We start from the raw sequence: 16,431 nt of genomic DNA on the forward strand, positions 1-16,431 counted from the left end.
ACAGGAAGAGTTTGTAATATTATGAGTCCAAAATGCAGTTAACGGCAGACTTTCACAAAACCCTGGCGACGAAATTAATGTAAAATATAATTATTTACTATATAAAACTGCGTTACTTTATTAACTATCAATAGTGACACACAATCGGACTATTCATACAACAAAGACTATTCATACTCGTATAGTGCGTATAACATAAAGTTCTGTGTGTTTATGACTAAAAAGACTATTCGTACTCGTATAGTGTGTATAAGTATAAAGTTCTGTGTGTTTATGACTAAAAAGTTACATTAATTTTTAGTGTAAATGCGGTTTTTTTTCGGACTTTACAGTTATAAAAATTTTGAAAAAAAGGCCGATATGAAACACAGTTGGATGCGTGCGCAAGTAGGTGTACTCCTATATACTTCACCGGCACACGTGCTTCATTTAATTTTGTGAAAAGTCAGTCGGCAGTCCAGAATCCAGATTTTATCAGCCAACATCAAGCCAGTGCCAAAATATGCACATAATTGTTAATCTGTGACCGTGTGAAAAGAAGACATAGTACACCACCGCTCTACTTTTAACGTAGTACTTATGTCGGTAATGCGTGATTATGTGTGATCAAGCCCTGTTTAAATCTGCTTTAATTTGGCTGGATCTAGATCTTGTAATGTGGATGCTGTTCACGGAGGCTTTATTCTCAACGGAAAAACCTGTCTGATATAGAAAACTATATAATTTTTTCAAAATGAGATCTGTTTTATTATTTGTGTTCGTCACAACGTCGCTTCCTGTGTTCCTCGCACATCCGCTTCCGGAAGACAGACTAGCGGAGGAACTAACTTCCACCACAGTGATTTCAGTAACCACCACGATAAAGCCGGTAGCTGAAGAAGCAGCCGCAACGGAAGTGAACAGCGATAATGAAACTGAGATGCTTCTAACTACGCTCACAACAGAAGCCACGGATGTTACCAGTGCAACCGAGGAAGCTGTTGCCACAATTAGTAGTGCAAGCGAAGCGACGATGACGTTGACCTCGAACACCACCGAAGTTACCAGTGCTACCGAAGATGGTACTGTAACCACGAGTACAACGAGCGAAGTGGTCGTAACCGATACCACTCTGCGTGCTACTAAAGCAGCTCGGACAAAGAAGCCGAGGACAACCAAAGTGAGGACTCCGTACCGGAGGAACACGACGGTGGCCGCGGTCAAAGCGGATTTAGAACACGCGGAAGAGATCACTTCCGATGGGACGGACGATATTGAACTCTCCATGAAAAATCTCTTCGAAACCCCGGAAGAACATGAAGACTATCGCTACGTAGTGATTATCGATGCCGGGTCATCCCATACGGATCTGGTTATTTATGAGTGGCATGTGGATAAAATTAACGGATCGGGAGTCGTTCAGGAAAAACTTCACAAACAGTGCACAGGTACATTTTACATTGTGATTTGTTTGTAGTTTACTTTGCAAGTCCAACATGGTTTTACTCGTACATAACAGCAAACGAGTGCAAACACAACGATAAGCAAAAATGAACTTAACCCTTGTACTAGTACATTAATTATTGCTATTCGTGTTAAATACATTATTCAACTGCAGCGTTTTATAAAAATCTAATTATTCGTATAAATCTTCTCTAGGAATATGCTGGTAAGATGAGCTGATCGCTTTGATAATACAGTAGTTACTGTAAAAATTGCACGTCATCCTTTGTAAGTACATAAGTAATTTGTACGTCTTGTTTTGCTTTGCCTCTGTGTATTGTACATGTATAATTGCATACACGCATAATTGTACTGTAGTTCTATGATTCTGTTTAAATTTTTATGTAGAAAATATAAATATAGTTATACAGCCACTCCCATTTGGCATTCCCATAAAACTGTAGAAGTAGTAAGGAACACGATCTGTAATATAGTACAATATATATTTTATCGATTTTCGCAATGTAAAATACGCATACTTCTAACGTAACAAAGTAAGCATGTGTACAAGTACAGTCTACAATGTATTGTAGATCTCAAATGTAGACAGGCGTAGAAGTATTGTGAATGAAAACAATGCTGTACAGCACATATAATGCTGGATTAAAATGATTTGCAATAATTTTGTAGCGCCATTGAGCACCTTTCGGGATACACCAGAAGCCGCCGGACCCAGCTTACGGGAATGCCTGCAGCATGCCAGCCTGGAAGTTCCCAAATCCCAGCACAAGATGACAAAGGTTTTGCTGGGCGCCACTGCCGGCATGCGAGTGCTGCGGTCAGTCAACATTGACAGAGTTTTCACAATTCATATTGTATTTTACACACATATTGAACATGTATTTTATGCTGTCGACGTTATAAATTTGTTAATTGCTTTACCGCGTTGTGCAATATTATAATTATACAAACTATTATTTTGATTGCCCAAACTAGTTAACAGAGACAGTGGAATGCACGGAAAAAAATTTATTACTTATTAGTTGTTTGCATAATTACGTTCAGCTTGAAATCTGCAGTGAGAACAACGCAGCCCTAGCTGCGGAGATCCTCAAATCGGTGGTGTCATTCATCCGCAACGAGTTTACCTTCAACGTCTTGGAAGAAAACATTCAGATTTTATCGCCAGAACTAGAAGGCGGGTACTCCTGGATATCGATCAACTACATCAAAAAAATTTTTATCGATAACGCGGTAAGTGAATGTCACTGCACTAGTACACATAGCTGCACAATCAATTATATAAGTAATTTCTAATTAGTTCAGTCTCCTGAGTGCAGCGCAGGTAATACATGTACACATCGACGTTTAACCGTAACAATATTTTTTCCTTGTATAATATTTTATAGCTACTGAAAAGCTTTTATTGCTAGCATTTCGCAGAGATTGCCGACTGATTCTCGCCTGGTGACATGGGGATCGCTGGATTTAGGCGGGGCTTCCACACAGTTCACATCGGAGATCACACCGACAACAACGAAAAAGATCCGCGCCACGTTTAGGATCACCCTTTATGGTCATGAATATAAAGTGTACACCAGGAGTTATCTCTGTTATGGGAAAAATGAAGCTTACCGGCGCTACAAAGCTATTCTCCTAAGCCATAAAAACTTCACCGAGCCCATTGCAGACCCGTGCCGACCCATTGATTACGAAACAACCGTGGAGTCTGCCCAGCATTTCGGACGTCCGTGTAGTAACGGCTCCATACCTACTCATCATCATAAGGTTACTGCTTAAAATCAAATCCTAATAAATTAAGTGATCAAGTGACAAGTGATTCACTTTTATGCTTATACTGTTAAGGCATACACAACATTACATGCATTTTACACACCACTATATAAATATAAATAGTACTCGAAGTACATATTTTTCCCTGATAGTATGCCAGTAATAAGTTAAATAATAATATGATTTTATATTACAACTTTTGCACATAAGATCAACTTTTGCACGTATGCGTTTTACTAATTTTAGCTGTAGTGATTGTATCTAGAATATCATGTAAATATTTTTTACAGCATCGCTCTTTTCCACGTAAGCTTGTGTGATGCTGCATTACTGTACACTACTTGAAATCCAATACCACGGCTACGGATATACACGTACATTTGTTTCTCAATGCCGTGACCTTTGTACAATTAGTCTGTGTTAATTTAGGAAAGATTTTCCGTTCGGGGGAGCGGAGATGCGGAAGGATGTCGGCAGCTAGTATCTGAATTATTTCAGAAGAACATGGATCTCTCACCTTCCGTTTGTCCCTTCGCTGATGGGGAATGCACATTTAGGGGCATCGAAAAGGGCAAGGTTGAAGGAAAATTTGTGGTCGGTATAAACTTCAATGGAGTTTTGTGAATGAATGTGAGTACCAAACGCCTACAAAATAATCGTATATATTTCGACTGTAGGGTTCTGGAGCGCTTTATTATGATACAAAAAATCTGCGAGTGGTGTCCAACGAATCATTTTCCATTGATCCTTTTGATTTTGCCGGTTTTCGGGCAGCTAGGCAAGCCGTTTGTGGGAAAACACATTCCCAGGTGCGTATTGTATACAGCAGTACAACATATGGTATACAGTACACGTCTTTCACAATAAAGAATTGTGAAGTGAAAGTGATGTGATGCAAGTTATCAAGTTCTGCAGATGGAGCGGTTTATCGAACGACGTCCTGAACTGAAAAGCTTTTTCCTGCGGCAATGCTTTGATACAACCTATCTGGAAGTCTTGCTGGGTGAAGTTTACAACTTGTCCGATGAAGTTTTGGGGAACACGACATTTGCCAAAAAGGTTAAAGTTTTTTTAGCTGTTTAGATATACGATGGGTAGAGCGTATTTGGTGATATACGATGGGTAGAGCGTATTAAGCATTGGCGTACTGCACTGCTCGATATTACTGCAAGCTTAACATAATTATTATTCGGTAATCTAATATAAGTGAATGAAGATTTGACTTACTTAACGTAGTAGTTGTATTCGGTTCATAGTATGCGACAAGCACAATTTTATAAGTGTGTACTGACAATGAGTGGTCAGCTCATATATTTATAAAGAAAAACTTGGCCTTTGCAGATTAACGGAATAGACGTGGGATGGACGTTGGGATGGGCAGTTGCAGCTTCCTCAGATTTACCAAACTCGGGTTATGAGTCGCTGTATTTATACAATAAGGGATAACAATTATGTATGTTGTTCTACTAAAAATTATTCAGCAATAATTCCGAAGCCTTTAATTTCAGCCGTGAATGTGACGCTCAGTTTGCAACCAAATTCGTTAAATTATTAGTTCGCGGCGAAAGTTATGTAAAAATATGTACATATTTTTGTTGCTTAAAGATATAATATATCAAGGAATTAATTACTAAAGTGTATGGACGTACTATTTTGCATGTGCGAATAAAAAACTGTGTGTTTATGCTACAGGTAGCACGTACGCATAACAGTACGTATCGATTAAATTAAAAAGTTGTTTCATATGATTTCCATGCAATGTCATGTAATAAACCCGATAGCAAAACTTGAAGAGGTGCAAACTATGGATGCATTAAAGTAGCCGGTACATACTTGCACATTAATAAAATGGAATCGAACCGTTCTGATTCTTGACTTTTGAATTGCAGTTGATTTTGCTGCGTTTGCAAAGGGTACTTTATTGCGACCCAAATATTCATTGAACTCTATTTCCGAAACATCCACCGCATGCTACTAATAAATCTCCAGCGAGTTTCTTCGCAATAATGACGTTTTACACAAATTCATGCATTTTAGTTTTTTGCAGCACTATTCGACATTTTTGGTAGCCATTACCAGTCCTTGGATGGCCTTGGAAATGCATTCCGTTGGCTGAGCATACTTGCAGGCGGGCTTAGAGTCCATAAACTTAATCAAAGGAATATCCCTGACACTGCATCCGTACTTCTGGAACAGGCCATTGATGATGCTATCAAAGGTGTCCTTGTCGGCTTTGCTTAGCTTTCCGGGATGGCCGCGTGTACTGGCGTAGACGAAGGGTTTATCGCACACATTGGTCTTCGTATTGGGGATTATACAGCCGTAATCCACAGAGAATTTGGTGTTATCGTAGTACAGCCCGTTCATATTGTTAAGAACTGTAAAATGTATCCGTAAACAAAATTCATCATAAAATATCAATGTAATAATACGTATAATTTATACTTATACGAATATCGTACCAGGCATTGGTTGACCCAGCGTCATAACATCAAACCCAATCTGCTGGCCGTTGTTGCCCACAGCTCCGGTCCAGAAACCGGTGTGACATGTTTTGTCGTTTTCCCCGTTATACTGGGAATACTCAATCCACTGCCACTGCGCCGGGATAGCGCTGAGCGGCAGTTCGCCCCGCCCGATGTTGTGCACGGTGTACTGCTGATTAACACTGTTCGGCTCGTCGGCGTACAACTTCCGGTACATGTACCATAATCCCGTGACCTGATTTTAAATTTTAAAATTATCTACCTAATTATTATGTATTTTTTAGCATAGTTTTGCTTATAAAAATTGTAACCAAAAGTAAACAAATGTTACCTATGCACCTGTTATGAGAGCGGCAGTTTACGAGTAAGTAAATATACAGTACTTTACATTTTTCGGTTCGTGTGTTTTCACTCCGGGAATGGTCAGTGGCCATTTGCAGGCACTAGCACTGTTGCCGCTTTTGGAGGCAGGGACGTTGTTCGTAGCACCCGGCTTGACGACAATCTCACCGAGACCTTTGACCATCCGCGTGGTGCAATCCGGTGGTGCGGTGAATTCGCAGTACGGCTGCGACAACGACTTTACCCTAGGTATATCGTCAGCTGTGATACAGTATGGTTCCAGGAATGTACTAATAATTTTATCGAATTCCGCTTGTTTCTGTGTCGTCAAATCTTGCGGACGTATACGGATGTCGGCATAGATGACCGGCACGTCACAGGTGGATTTCAGAGCGTCGTTGTCGTTCTTCCGGAAACAACCATACTGCACCATCAGGTCTTTGTTGTCCGTGTATACCAAGGCCAAATTCATTGGATCTGAAGAACACCGAGAGCATCCATTTTGTTAGTGCTACTGTATATAATGATCAAATTATGGATAAATATGGAAGTGATGCGCGTATATAAGCTTTCCTGATTGGATAGTTGCATACAAATATGCACCGCGTTTTTTTCATTTTTTTATGTATACTTGTATATCTTTCAACTTACGGATAACAAACCCATCATCAGCCGACAGACCGTAGCCAATTTTGCGACCAGAGGTGGAAAACATGGCCATGTAATAATCGCTGTGGCATTTTTTGTCGTTGGGGGTCGTGTATGCGCTCGCCGTCCAGTATGCCTGGGCGGGATCATTGGTCAACGGTGTCGTAGTAGGGCCAATTAGTGTTACGTTGATACGAATATTACCAACATTCGGTACGGTGGTGTCAAGCTGCCGGTACCGGTACCAAATACCACCACTCTACAAACAATCACAACTGCAAACTATTGAGCCCTTTTCAAAATTCAGAAAATAAGATCTTAGTAAATGTGCTTCCTTGCGCGGATAGCATTAACATTACCGGCTGAAAGAATGGCAGTGACACAAACAAAGGGCAGACATTGCTTAATCACCTGTTCCGGCTGCACATTGCTTGCGAAGGTCGGCATTAGATAGGGAAACGTCTTTTCCGTGCATTTTGAGGGTTGCGGAAGCCGCAGTTGTAACCGATAGGACGGTAGCTACAATTACTACTGCTTTAAGGATCACTTTTGGGTTTTTGCACGTTGCACAGATTATGCGGAGTAACGAATGCTTAACAAAGCTTGCTGATAGAGCTAGTGTGCATTCAGCATATGCTTCTACTCTGCATATACAACTGCAATCAACAGAACAGCAAACAAATACGAAATGTATAAACGAATGTAAACGAATCAAGTACAGTAGTATGTAAACGAATATACTTAAAAGAATCAAATGCCGTACCTGACAGATATGCAAGAAGCCACATTTCCCGTTACAATTTTGGTTTAACAACGAGGCAATTATTCCAGAATCACTGAATCCAGAGCTAGTGCTCAAGAGTCAAGGCACAGAACCCATTAAGACGTTCTGCTTCTGTTCCTGTACGTGTCACAGTGTTCCCCATACCAAAGAGTGTGCGAAAAAAAATCAGATTCAGTGCGCTACCGCCAACCGGTTTTTTTATGCCGGTTACCTAATAAACAATAAATCATTAAGAAAGTGTAATGCATAGTTTTTATCGCCTTCAACTTTTATAGGCGTGCTAATGCAAACACCAGCCATGCGCGTACCCATGCCCCACCAGTGCCACCACATACTCGTACCCTAGTGCTTGGGTATTTTTTAACTACGGATGAAAAATAGCTCAGCTGTAGTTTACCAAACCTGGATCTGAAAATTCAGCAATTAAGTTATCGCTGCTTTCGAGTTCTTGTTTCTTAATTATTGCTTCTGCGCAGTAGCTGTTATGTACATTGCTCGCAGTAAAATGTTTTATTAGTTTTCTTTGTCTAAACTATGGGGTAGTGTCACGGAAAACAACACAGCTTTAAGCAGTACAGATCTTTTACTGCTAAAAACCTTATAGATATTGCATAATAGTGCAATATATCTGTAGTGTATGTACAATTACAGGGTATTTAATACTAGAAAAATGCACTTTGGCGTGCATTGGCAGACCGAAGCGCAGCTTAGTCGCTTAATCATGGTGTTGAAACTGTTTTTATTATCCTTTTCCGTTTTTACTGAAAAACATCCGTCTTTTGATGAAAGTATTCTCATTGTGTCAAAAGTTTTATTAAGTCTCTTAATTCAGAAATGATTCCTAGTGATCAATGATCATACATACCTTAATCTCAAAACTTGATTTTTCAAGGAACAACCGTATTTTCTAGTGCGTGCTGAAGCAAAATAAAACCCTTTCATTTGTGCAAATTTTGAACACATTTCGACATACGCATTTGACCAGTAAAAATGCCACCCTTTTTACAAAGAAAAAAGGTGCCGACCTGACATTTTCAACACGCCGCTCTTGTCACCATAAAAACAGTACCCTAACTCTTTTACTAGAGTGACATCATGGGAGGAAATGCTAAGAAAAGCCCATTTACGTCTCTGCTACCGCACCGCACGCATATACATCACCACGCGTCATTCCCAAATTTAAATGGTAGACCTAACGTTAAATTTTGTGCTTGGACAACGAATTCAGTTTTCCTGCATCCAAGCGATTCATCGGCATGGAATTAATATACTTTGCGGCATAGATATACAGCACAAACGTCCAGCATATAATTGGCAGGTATACCTTGTCACTATACAATGCAGTGAACACACGTTGAACACTTAGCTTACGAATAACATAGTCATCATCGGCGGAAAGCCCGTATCCCACCTTTACGCCCGGGTCGCCGAGGATGCCCATATGGTAATCCGAGTGGCATTTGCCGTCAGCGGTACTATATATACGCCGTGGTGGACCAGTAGGCGTGGGCCGATTCGTTGGTGAGCGGTGTTGTGGCGGCGATGGCTCCGATGAGGGTCACATTTACGCGAACGTTGGTAATATTACCTGGCTTCTTGCTGCCGTCAAGAGAGCGATAATGATACCAAATTCCGGTCCACTGAAAACAATTTCAGGCTTGTGCTTTTAGCTGTTGCGATCAGCCTGCCATTTATTTATTGGTGAAGAATAAACACGAAGTAGCAGACTAGAAGAGTAGAACTGTAGCACAGGAAGCAATTGTATCGATTTCGGCTTGAGGCTTCTTGCGACCATGATGGAGTGATGTAAGGGAACCATGCTGCCGTCAGTTCTGTCGGATGTGGTCTGGAAATCACGGCGCGGAATACAGTAAGCAGACTGTATAGTTGACCTTTTGGCCGGACACCATCGTGCTTTGTTTATTACGCTACACAGGCTCACAACATATACCATGATGAGCTGTAGCTAACCTGCATTCCTTGTATTTGCTGCATTGGCGTTTTGTGGTTTGGTTTTCTGGATTTTAAAACATGTGTACTAGTTTATTCCTTTTACATGCACTGTTTCGTTGATCGTCATTGATGTGTTTTCCTGGCCCACCATCCCTCCCTTTCGCATTTTGTACTAATTAAAGGCACAACTCAACTCACTGCTCTCCCCCGCCACGGTACGTATACGCACGAAACCGCACCGAAAGGAACGGTAGCAAGCTCGCGCATTCCCATATACACCCTGGCCACGAATCAGGTTTCCTGGAGCGAGCACGAACCCGGGCATTCCATAAATTTTTGCATCTCTCAACCAGCACAGCATTCCTTCCGGTTTCCGGTGGCCAAGCATGTTCCGAGGCTATCTTGAGACCTTGCAGCCGAGTAGGGGTTAGCCAATGACCCAACAACTCGCCGGTGTTTCCTACGCTACGACATTAAGCGGTATTACCTAGCGATTTTGCACACTGGGTAGAGCAGCAATGACCTAAACACAGGATATGTTCTTCCGGACAGGATATGTTCTTCCGGTCGCAACTCTCGGTATCGATAGAACTACATCTTTTCACTGGTCGTGTAAGCGCTCAGTACTTGGTTTAGTACTGTATTTTTATGAGGTACAAAGTACGTACTACGTAATAGTACTCTTGACTGGATAGCGACCTACTGTTGGTTTAAATTCGCACTGTTGATTTACCGGGACGCATTTAAAGTTCAGCTGGGTTAAAGCGCTTGATGAAATACGAGAATGCATAAAGAGAACATTTCTAAAAAAAACTTTTCTTCGTTGCGCATTTGTTCAAAAAAATTTAAAAATTCTGGCGGGGGGAATTTATCCGACTGGATGGAGAAGTTTTCCGTGTAGTTAGGGTTCAGAGTCGATGGCAGCGTTGTATCGGGGTCGAAATCTTGAGTGGGGAGGGGCTTCTTGGGAAGGTAACTGGAGTTTAAAAATTTAATATTGCTCCATGTCCATACTTTTTTCCATCTCGGCCATGAAGACGTGATTATCGGTAATTGCACTGCGGACGAATAACGTACAGGTAACAGGAGTAAAATATTACTGTTGCAGATACAGCGAGCATTTTTACGGTTCTGAGACTAAATTAACCGCGTTCGACATAGGGTCGTCACCGCAGCATTGTGCATTGTCGGCTGATGTACCACCAACTCCTGTTGTTCACTACAACACTGATAAAAGCCGCATTACGAGCGTCGAGTGTATTGGCGCTTCTTCCTTAAGTCAAACGCTTGCAGAACCGAGGTACCCCTCGCATGCGGTTGCATATGTAGATGTGTAGTTTGGTTATATGGGTATATCCATGGCAAGCCAGAGCGGACTAAAGTAGAGAACCATTAAACTGTGTCTAAACCATTAAACCATTAAACTGTGTCTAAACTCTAAAGGTTGATTATTAGTGGGAGAACGGGCACTTTTAATTGTGCCGGCTCAAATGACTGCAACCTGTTCCAGTTTATTTCGTAGGTTTTCAAAACAACTCTGCGCCAACATAAGTACCGGCATCGAATTGCGTGTGTCACATTAACGAAAATATTGTTCGAAACTCTCCCACCACAAGAAACTGGAAACTGACAAAGGGCACACCATGATCACTAAGACTTGCCCTAAACTAGTTATCATCCTTCAGTGCCCGTTCAGACCAAGGTGGCTCGTTTGAGACCCTCGACGGCCTTGGCAATGCATGCTGTGGGTTCGGCAAATTCGCAGGCTGGTTTGGAATCGATGAATTTAATCAGGGGCACATCTTTGACACTGCAGCCGTACTTGTTGAAGAAACCATCAATGATCTTGTCAAATTTGTCCCTATCGGCTTGCTTCAATTTGGTCGGTCGGGTGCGCGTGCTGACGTAGACGAAAGGCTTTTCACACACGCCGGTTTTTGTGTTGGGCACAACGCAGCCATAATCCAGCGCGAAATCGTTGTCGTAGTATAAACCATTCATGTTGTTCAAAACTATAAAAAATACATAATTTGATTCTTAATTATTTTAGTTAAGTGCGGCTTTTCAGCAAAACGCGATTGAAAAGTGGTGTAGAAAGGCAGAACGTACCGGGCATGGGTTCGCCGGTGTTCGTAACGTCAAACCCAATCTGGGCCCCGTTGGCGCCCACAGCGCCCATCCAAAAACCGCTACTGCAGGCGGTGTCCTTTTCGTCGTAGTACTTGGAATACTGAAGCCACTGCCACTGAGCGGCAATCGCACTGAGCGGCAGTTCGCCCAAACCGATATCGGTCACGTTGTACACCTGGTTAATTGTGTCTTGCTCGCCGGGGTACAATTTGCGATAGAGATGCCACAGTCCAACAACCTAAAGAATAATGTCAAGATATGAAGTGACTTATCCGTGTCAGCAGACAGAGTGGTTACCTTTTTCGGCTCGTGCTTCTTTTCGCCGGGAATGACCAGCGGCCACTTGCACTTGCTGTTAGTCGCCGCCGTGACCTTTTTGGCGTTGGGCTTAACAGTGATCTCAGCCAGTCCTTTGACCATTCGCGTCGTGCAGTCGGGAGCCGGCGTAAAGTCGCAGAAGGACTCCGGCTTGTACTCAACTTTGGGGATATCAGTGGCTTTAATGCAGTTTAGCGAGAACATGACGTCGATGAGTTTGTCGAAGTCGGCCTGCTTCTGCGCGGTCAGGTCTTCCGGTTTGATGCGGGTGTCCACGTGGATGACCGGCTGGTCGCAAGTCGACGCCACGACGTCCTTGTTGTTCTTCTTGAAGCACCCATATTCGATCGAGAGCTCTTTGTTGTCGGTGTAGATCAACGCATAGTTCTGAGGATCTGAAAATATATTGCTGCTGTGATTAAAAGTAATAAACATGAAGAAGTTGCCGACAGCGGACAGAAACCGTCCACAACTAAATTTTATAACGCTTACATTATTAACGATATGTAATGAGCGAAATCAGTGGAGGTTTTTCTACACTTTGTACTACCGGTAAAACCGGTTTTCGTACACTTGGTACTAAAGGTAGGAAGCAATTTTTCAGGAGACTTACTGTAATTTATTACATACCTTTGCATCAGTGCAACACGCAGCACTTCAGAACATAAGTTACAAACACTGATTCTTTTGATATCAAAATTTATTAAACTTATTCGTAAGGCTGGTTACATGTCACCTGTAGAATGCTGGCATGCGTGGCAGAGAATTACTGCTCGAGGCAACTATCTACCGAGAATGGCCGCACCTTTGCGCTATATAGTAACTAGTTATTTGTGATTCAGTGACTATTGTTAACAAAAATGGAAAAGTTAGAACGGAATATCGGTAAGAAAAAAAGGCTGGCAAATATTGCAAAAAAGTGAGCACCATTATTATTGATTAGGTCGGCGGTATTCCGATAGTTATCGCTATCTACGTGTTAGGGCGTTTCTGCGAAAAATCTAACATTTTGTAATTGTACTGATAAACAGTGAACCCTTACGAATAAGGGAGTCATCGACCGAGGAAAGACCATATCCAACCTTTCGGCCGGAATTGGAGTACATGGCCATATAATAATCGGCGTGGCATTTGCCATCATCGGCTTTATAAGCCGTCGTGGTCCAGTAGGCCTGAGCGGGATCGTTGGTTAGCGGAGTCGTGGTGGGTCCGATAAGCGTGACGTTCACGCGGACGTTGGTTACCGGTTTTCTGCTGGCGTCAAGAGAACGGTAGCGATACCAAATTCCACCCGTCTAGAAAAGGGTGGGGCATAGTATTGTGTTGTGCATAGTACTAATGTTGTTAGCTTGTCATGATCTGGTGCGAATTACATTTAGATAAAACTACAGTAAATAAAATAAAATAAATGAAGTACGAGCAATACTTAAATACCTAAATAAAATTAAATACAATACCCGCAGTTTTTAAATAAATAGTATTAACTAATCAAGATAAATAACTGCATTAATAACAATGGTAATAGATTTCGATAATTGATAGATTAATGTAGATACATAGATTTAGATAATTGGTTATTTATAATAATTTTACTTAGATGAATTTGGACTTTTCAAAAGTTTACATAAAATTAAAAAAGTATACCGTTTCCGGTTTGGCGTCTGCAAATGTTGACATCAGGTAGGGAAACCTCTTTTCCGTACATTTCTGCGCCGAAACCACTACGCCCAGAAAACACACTGCAATAGATACACAGTTTAGTGACCTTTATAGCCGTCTTCTGTAGCCGGTTCAAAAACCCAAAACTATGTAGTTTAGATTGAAAATGTGTTGACTAAAAGATACCTGCAAGGTTAATGTATCTCATTTTCAATAAAGTTGATTCACCGACCCACCAACTCCACAAGCCAGACTCAATCACTGTTCACAGTTTGTCGATGGGAGCCCAAACTGCTTTTTATATGCTTTGAACATAATGATGCTGTTACGAGTACGCCTCGTAACGATGGCGTGTCATGTCGTTTTCTGGTTTTCTTCTGCTTTCCGCCCTTCCGGGCATGTTCGATTATATTCACGGTTATGTGGTGTCGGATGTTCTTGCTTCTTCGGTTTCACCAACACTATTTCGGGTTCGTGTTCTTGTAGTTGTGGCTGTCACCCGTTGCCCTTTCTCGGGCGCCGCAGCACCCGCGCGACAATGCCATCGGCATTTTGACTTACAGTGATATAAAACTACTCTAAAGCAGAAATAATTTTAACCCCGCGGCGTTGTGCTTAGAAACTGTCATTACATGTCCGCAAATTGTAAATTGCGTACTGCGGTATAATGTTTTGCTTTGAAGTGGGCGTGCGGCAAATTACGTGTTTTTTACCGTTGACTTTTTTACAAATCCTGTTCTGGGTTGCTGAACTGCTAATAGGTTGAAAATGCAAATCATGTATGTTCGGTCCGATTTTGCAGAACTCATACGTTAATAACAATACAGGTGCAGTAGATTATAACAACAGCATAAGAATACTGTGACTAAAAAAATAATAATTGGACGTTATAAGATTCGGTCTGCACGGTCTGTCGTTGCTTTAATTTTTATGTTTGTTTCGCAGAAGCGCGAATAAAAAGAATCACAAAATTTACGTACAAAATTGAAGCGTGACAACTGGAAAGATATTTAAAGTGTACAAGCTTGTCCGGTAATTTCCTACGTAAAGGTACAAACAGCACATATTTAGCGCTGAGTTTGCCTTATGGCAATTGCCACTACACTACGTCGTAAAATTGTGTGTTTCGTTGTATTGATTCGTAAGAAATTACCGGACAAGCTTGTACGTCCCCCCATACGTATTAACTGCAACATGAAAATTTGTGGTTTTAGCATTTGACAAAGGAGTAGGTGGCTCCCTGCAGAACACCGACAGAGGTAGCAGCAAACTGCTGGAAAGCAGTTTTGGACAGATCCAAGTGGGTTTTGGAACAGCTGGGGCATTTGTCCTTGACCGGCACTTTAATGGATTTGCCGTTGTAGGTGACGCGGACGCAGACGTTGTTGGTGCAGAAGGGGTCAACGTTGGGATTGGCGGAAGTGTACCACTGGTGACTGATGGCTACCAGGTTCTGCGTCGCAGCATTGATCTGTGTACCACACGCTCCGTATCCGGCGTCATCGTAATAAGTCAACTTTGTGCCGGAAAAGGTCTGCCCCCAGGGAATGTTGGCTTGAGCGCTTGCAACCTGCAAAATAAGGAAATATAATTAATTTTATAATAATCTTAGGTTGCAACTTGCACCGAAGGAAATCTGTTATATAGTCTATATTCTATTTGTAATATGTGCCGCGATAAGCTGCAATTACGACAACTGTTGAAATGTGTAAAGTGTAAACCGATGCACCGTACCATTGCAACTAAAACAAAGAGCGCGGGGCAATATGTGTCCATGATTTTCAAATTATACGAAAGCTTGAATTAAGATTAAAAAGCTCTTTTACGTATATTGCGGTGAACGGGGAGGAATTTAGGAAAATCACTCGGATCTAGGAAAATAAAGCGCTATAAACTTGAATGTAAATTCCGGAGCTTACTGAGCTTTATATAAGAACCACTGGTTGCGGTATGAAATGCTATACCGGAAGAAAACATCCTGAAATTGCGCGTTCGCTAGTAACAGTTTCGATAAACTGGAAGACATCCTGCATTTAGCTAAAAGTAATAGCAATATCATAAAGATAACAGAACAGACTGTAAAAATGTAATACGTACTGTAAGGGCAAATTACAAGTGCACTGGTTACTCACCTTGAAGTCGAAATACGCACGCGTACACGGAAGGCACTTATCTCGTCAACAAGGATTCAACAGGGATATGAAAACTAGTAAGCGGAAAACTATCTGGTAATTTTCGTAAATGTTTTGCTTTCAGTCTTGAGGTTTACGAAGTTACTCATCTTGAAAGATATCGTGGGCAGTTATCTGATGTAGAATGCGAAGTGCGAATAGACAACGCCAATTTACCGCCAAAATGAAACTGGGCGTACGTCGATCGAGAACATAAGTACCGCATACAAATAAGTTTTAGCGGGTAAAAGTGTTAATCAAAGATCGAATTTTAACAAAAATCATTAATTTTATGCACTGAACTATATATTTAGCATTTTCTTCGCATTTTAACATAATTTCAAAACGGGTGTTAACACACTGTGTATGGCCACGGAAGTTAGTGAATCCAACTTGCCCGATATGCGATATAAGGTACTGCAAACACGCTGATATACTTACTTTAATTTTTATCCTATAATTTCGTGACACTAATAATAGAGATACCGGTAATTAAATTCAGTAAAGCCTCTATTCAAAGTGGACAGGAAGTATTTTATTGCAGTCGTCCGTATTTGGTCGCTACGAATTCAGCTGTGCTTGAAATTGAAAGGAACGCATAATAAAACGGTACATAAAGTAAAAATTTTTTGCGCTTGATTAGCCACGTACAAACGGGAATTTGCTCCATGCAGGTGAGCATTAAAGTTGTCGGACAGCTTCTGCACAGCCGGTGTTGGGCCAG

General features: G+C 41.5%; 4 protein-coding genes across 4 annotated transcripts; 1 reads left to right on the forward strand and 3 right to left on the reverse strand.

Moving 5' to 3' along the window:
- Positions 1-598: 598 nt before the first annotated feature.
- On the forward strand, positions 599-4,718 carry LOC129599874 (ectonucleoside triphosphate diphosphohydrolase 2-like). Its single transcript, XM_055498215.1, has 8 exons — positions 599-1,427; positions 2,113-2,260; positions 2,502-2,676; positions 2,866-3,210; positions 3,646-3,810; positions 3,894-4,025; positions 4,132-4,275; positions 4,558-4,718. Exons 1-8 carry the CDS (start codon positions 734-736, stop codon positions 4,660-4,662), a joined length of 1,908 nt encoding a protein of 635 aa, XP_055354190.1. The 5' UTR covers positions 599-733; the 3' UTR covers positions 4,663-4,718.
- Positions 4,719-5,079: 361 nt separating this feature from the next.
- On the reverse strand, positions 5,080-7,652 carry LOC129599875 (uncharacterized). The gene is made up of 6 exons (XM_055498216.1): positions 7,456-7,652; positions 7,104-7,211; positions 6,696-6,951; positions 6,091-6,521; positions 5,679-5,937; positions 5,080-5,594 (listed from the first exon to the last, which is right to left on the reverse strand). The coding sequence occupies exons 2-6, from the start codon at positions 7,137-7,139 to the stop codon at positions 5,266-5,268; spliced, it is 1,311 nt and encodes a 436-aa protein (XP_055354191.1). The 5' UTR covers positions 7,140-7,211; positions 7,456-7,652; the 3' UTR covers positions 5,080-5,265.
- Positions 7,653-10,926: 3,274 nt separating this feature from the next.
- On the reverse strand, positions 10,927-13,862 carry LOC129599886 (uncharacterized). Its single transcript, XM_055498238.1, has 6 exons — positions 13,723-13,862; positions 13,522-13,616; positions 12,920-13,172; positions 11,857-12,272; positions 11,539-11,797; positions 10,927-11,441 (listed from the first exon to the last, which is right to left on the reverse strand). Exons 1-6 carry the CDS (start codon positions 13,742-13,744, stop codon positions 11,122-11,124), a joined length of 1,365 nt encoding a protein of 454 aa, XP_055354213.1. The 5' UTR covers positions 13,745-13,862; the 3' UTR covers positions 10,927-11,121.
- A 460-nt stretch (positions 13,863-14,322) lies between these two features.
- Positions 14,323-15,455, reverse strand: LOC129599894 (papain inhibitor-like). Its single transcript, XM_055498245.1, has 2 exons — positions 15,271-15,455; positions 14,323-15,106 (listed from the first exon to the last, which is right to left on the reverse strand). Exons 1-2 carry the CDS (start codon positions 15,310-15,312, stop codon positions 14,747-14,749), a joined length of 402 nt encoding a protein of 133 aa, XP_055354220.1. The 5' UTR covers positions 15,313-15,455; the 3' UTR covers positions 14,323-14,746.
- Positions 15,456-16,431: the final 976 nt, after the last annotated feature.

The sequence above is a fragment of the Paramacrobiotus metropolitanus genome, unplaced genomic scaffold (genome assembly GCF_019649055.1).
Source record: "Paramacrobiotus metropolitanus isolate TYO unplaced genomic scaffold, Prichtersi_v1.0 Parri_scaffold0000157, whole genome shotgun sequence".
NCBI classification, from domain to species: Eukaryota; Metazoa; Tardigrada; class Eutardigrada; order Parachela; family Macrobiotidae; genus Paramacrobiotus; species Paramacrobiotus metropolitanus.

Coding starts and splice junctions, on each gene's coding strand:
- LOC129599886 (XM_055498238.1), bottom strand. CDS start 13,744: ATGAGATACATTAACCTTGCAG. Junction 13,173..13,521: donor CAGACGCCAAACCGGAAACG/GTATACTTTTTT, acceptor ACCCTTTTCTAG/ACGGGTGGAATTTGGTATCG. Junction 12,273..12,919: donor GGTCGATGACTCCCTTATTC/GTAAGGGTTCAC, acceptor ATATATTTTCAG/ATCCTCAGAACTATGCGTTG.
- LOC129599874 (XM_055498215.1), top strand. CDS start 734: ATGAGATCTGTTTTATTATTTGTGTTCGTCACAACGTCGCTTCCTGTG. Junction 4,026..4,131: donor GTGGGAAAACACATTCCCAG/GTGCGTATTGTA, acceptor CAAGTTCTGCAG/ATGGAGCGGTTTATCGAACG. Junction 4,276..4,557: donor ACACGACATTTGCCAAAAAG/GTTAAAGTTTTT, acceptor TGGCCTTTGCAG/ATTAACGGAATAGACGTGGG.
- LOC129599894 (XM_055498245.1), bottom strand. CDS start 15,312: ATGGACACATATTGCCCCGCGCTCTTTGTTTTAGTTGCAATG. Junction 15,107..15,270: donor TCTTTGTTTTAGTTGCAATG/GTACGGTGCATC, acceptor CTTATTTTGCAG/GTTGCAAGCGCTCAAGCCAA.
- LOC129599875 (XM_055498216.1), bottom strand. CDS start 7,139: ATGCCGACCTTCGCAAGCAATGTGCAGCCGGAACAG. Junction 6,522..6,695: donor TGATGATGGGTTTGTTATCC/GTAAGTTGAAAG, acceptor GGTGTTCTTCAG/ATCCAATGAATTTGGCCTTG. Junction 5,938..6,090: donor AAACACACGAACCGAAAAAT/GTAAAGTACTGT, acceptor ATTTAAAATCAG/GTCACGGGATTATGGTACAT.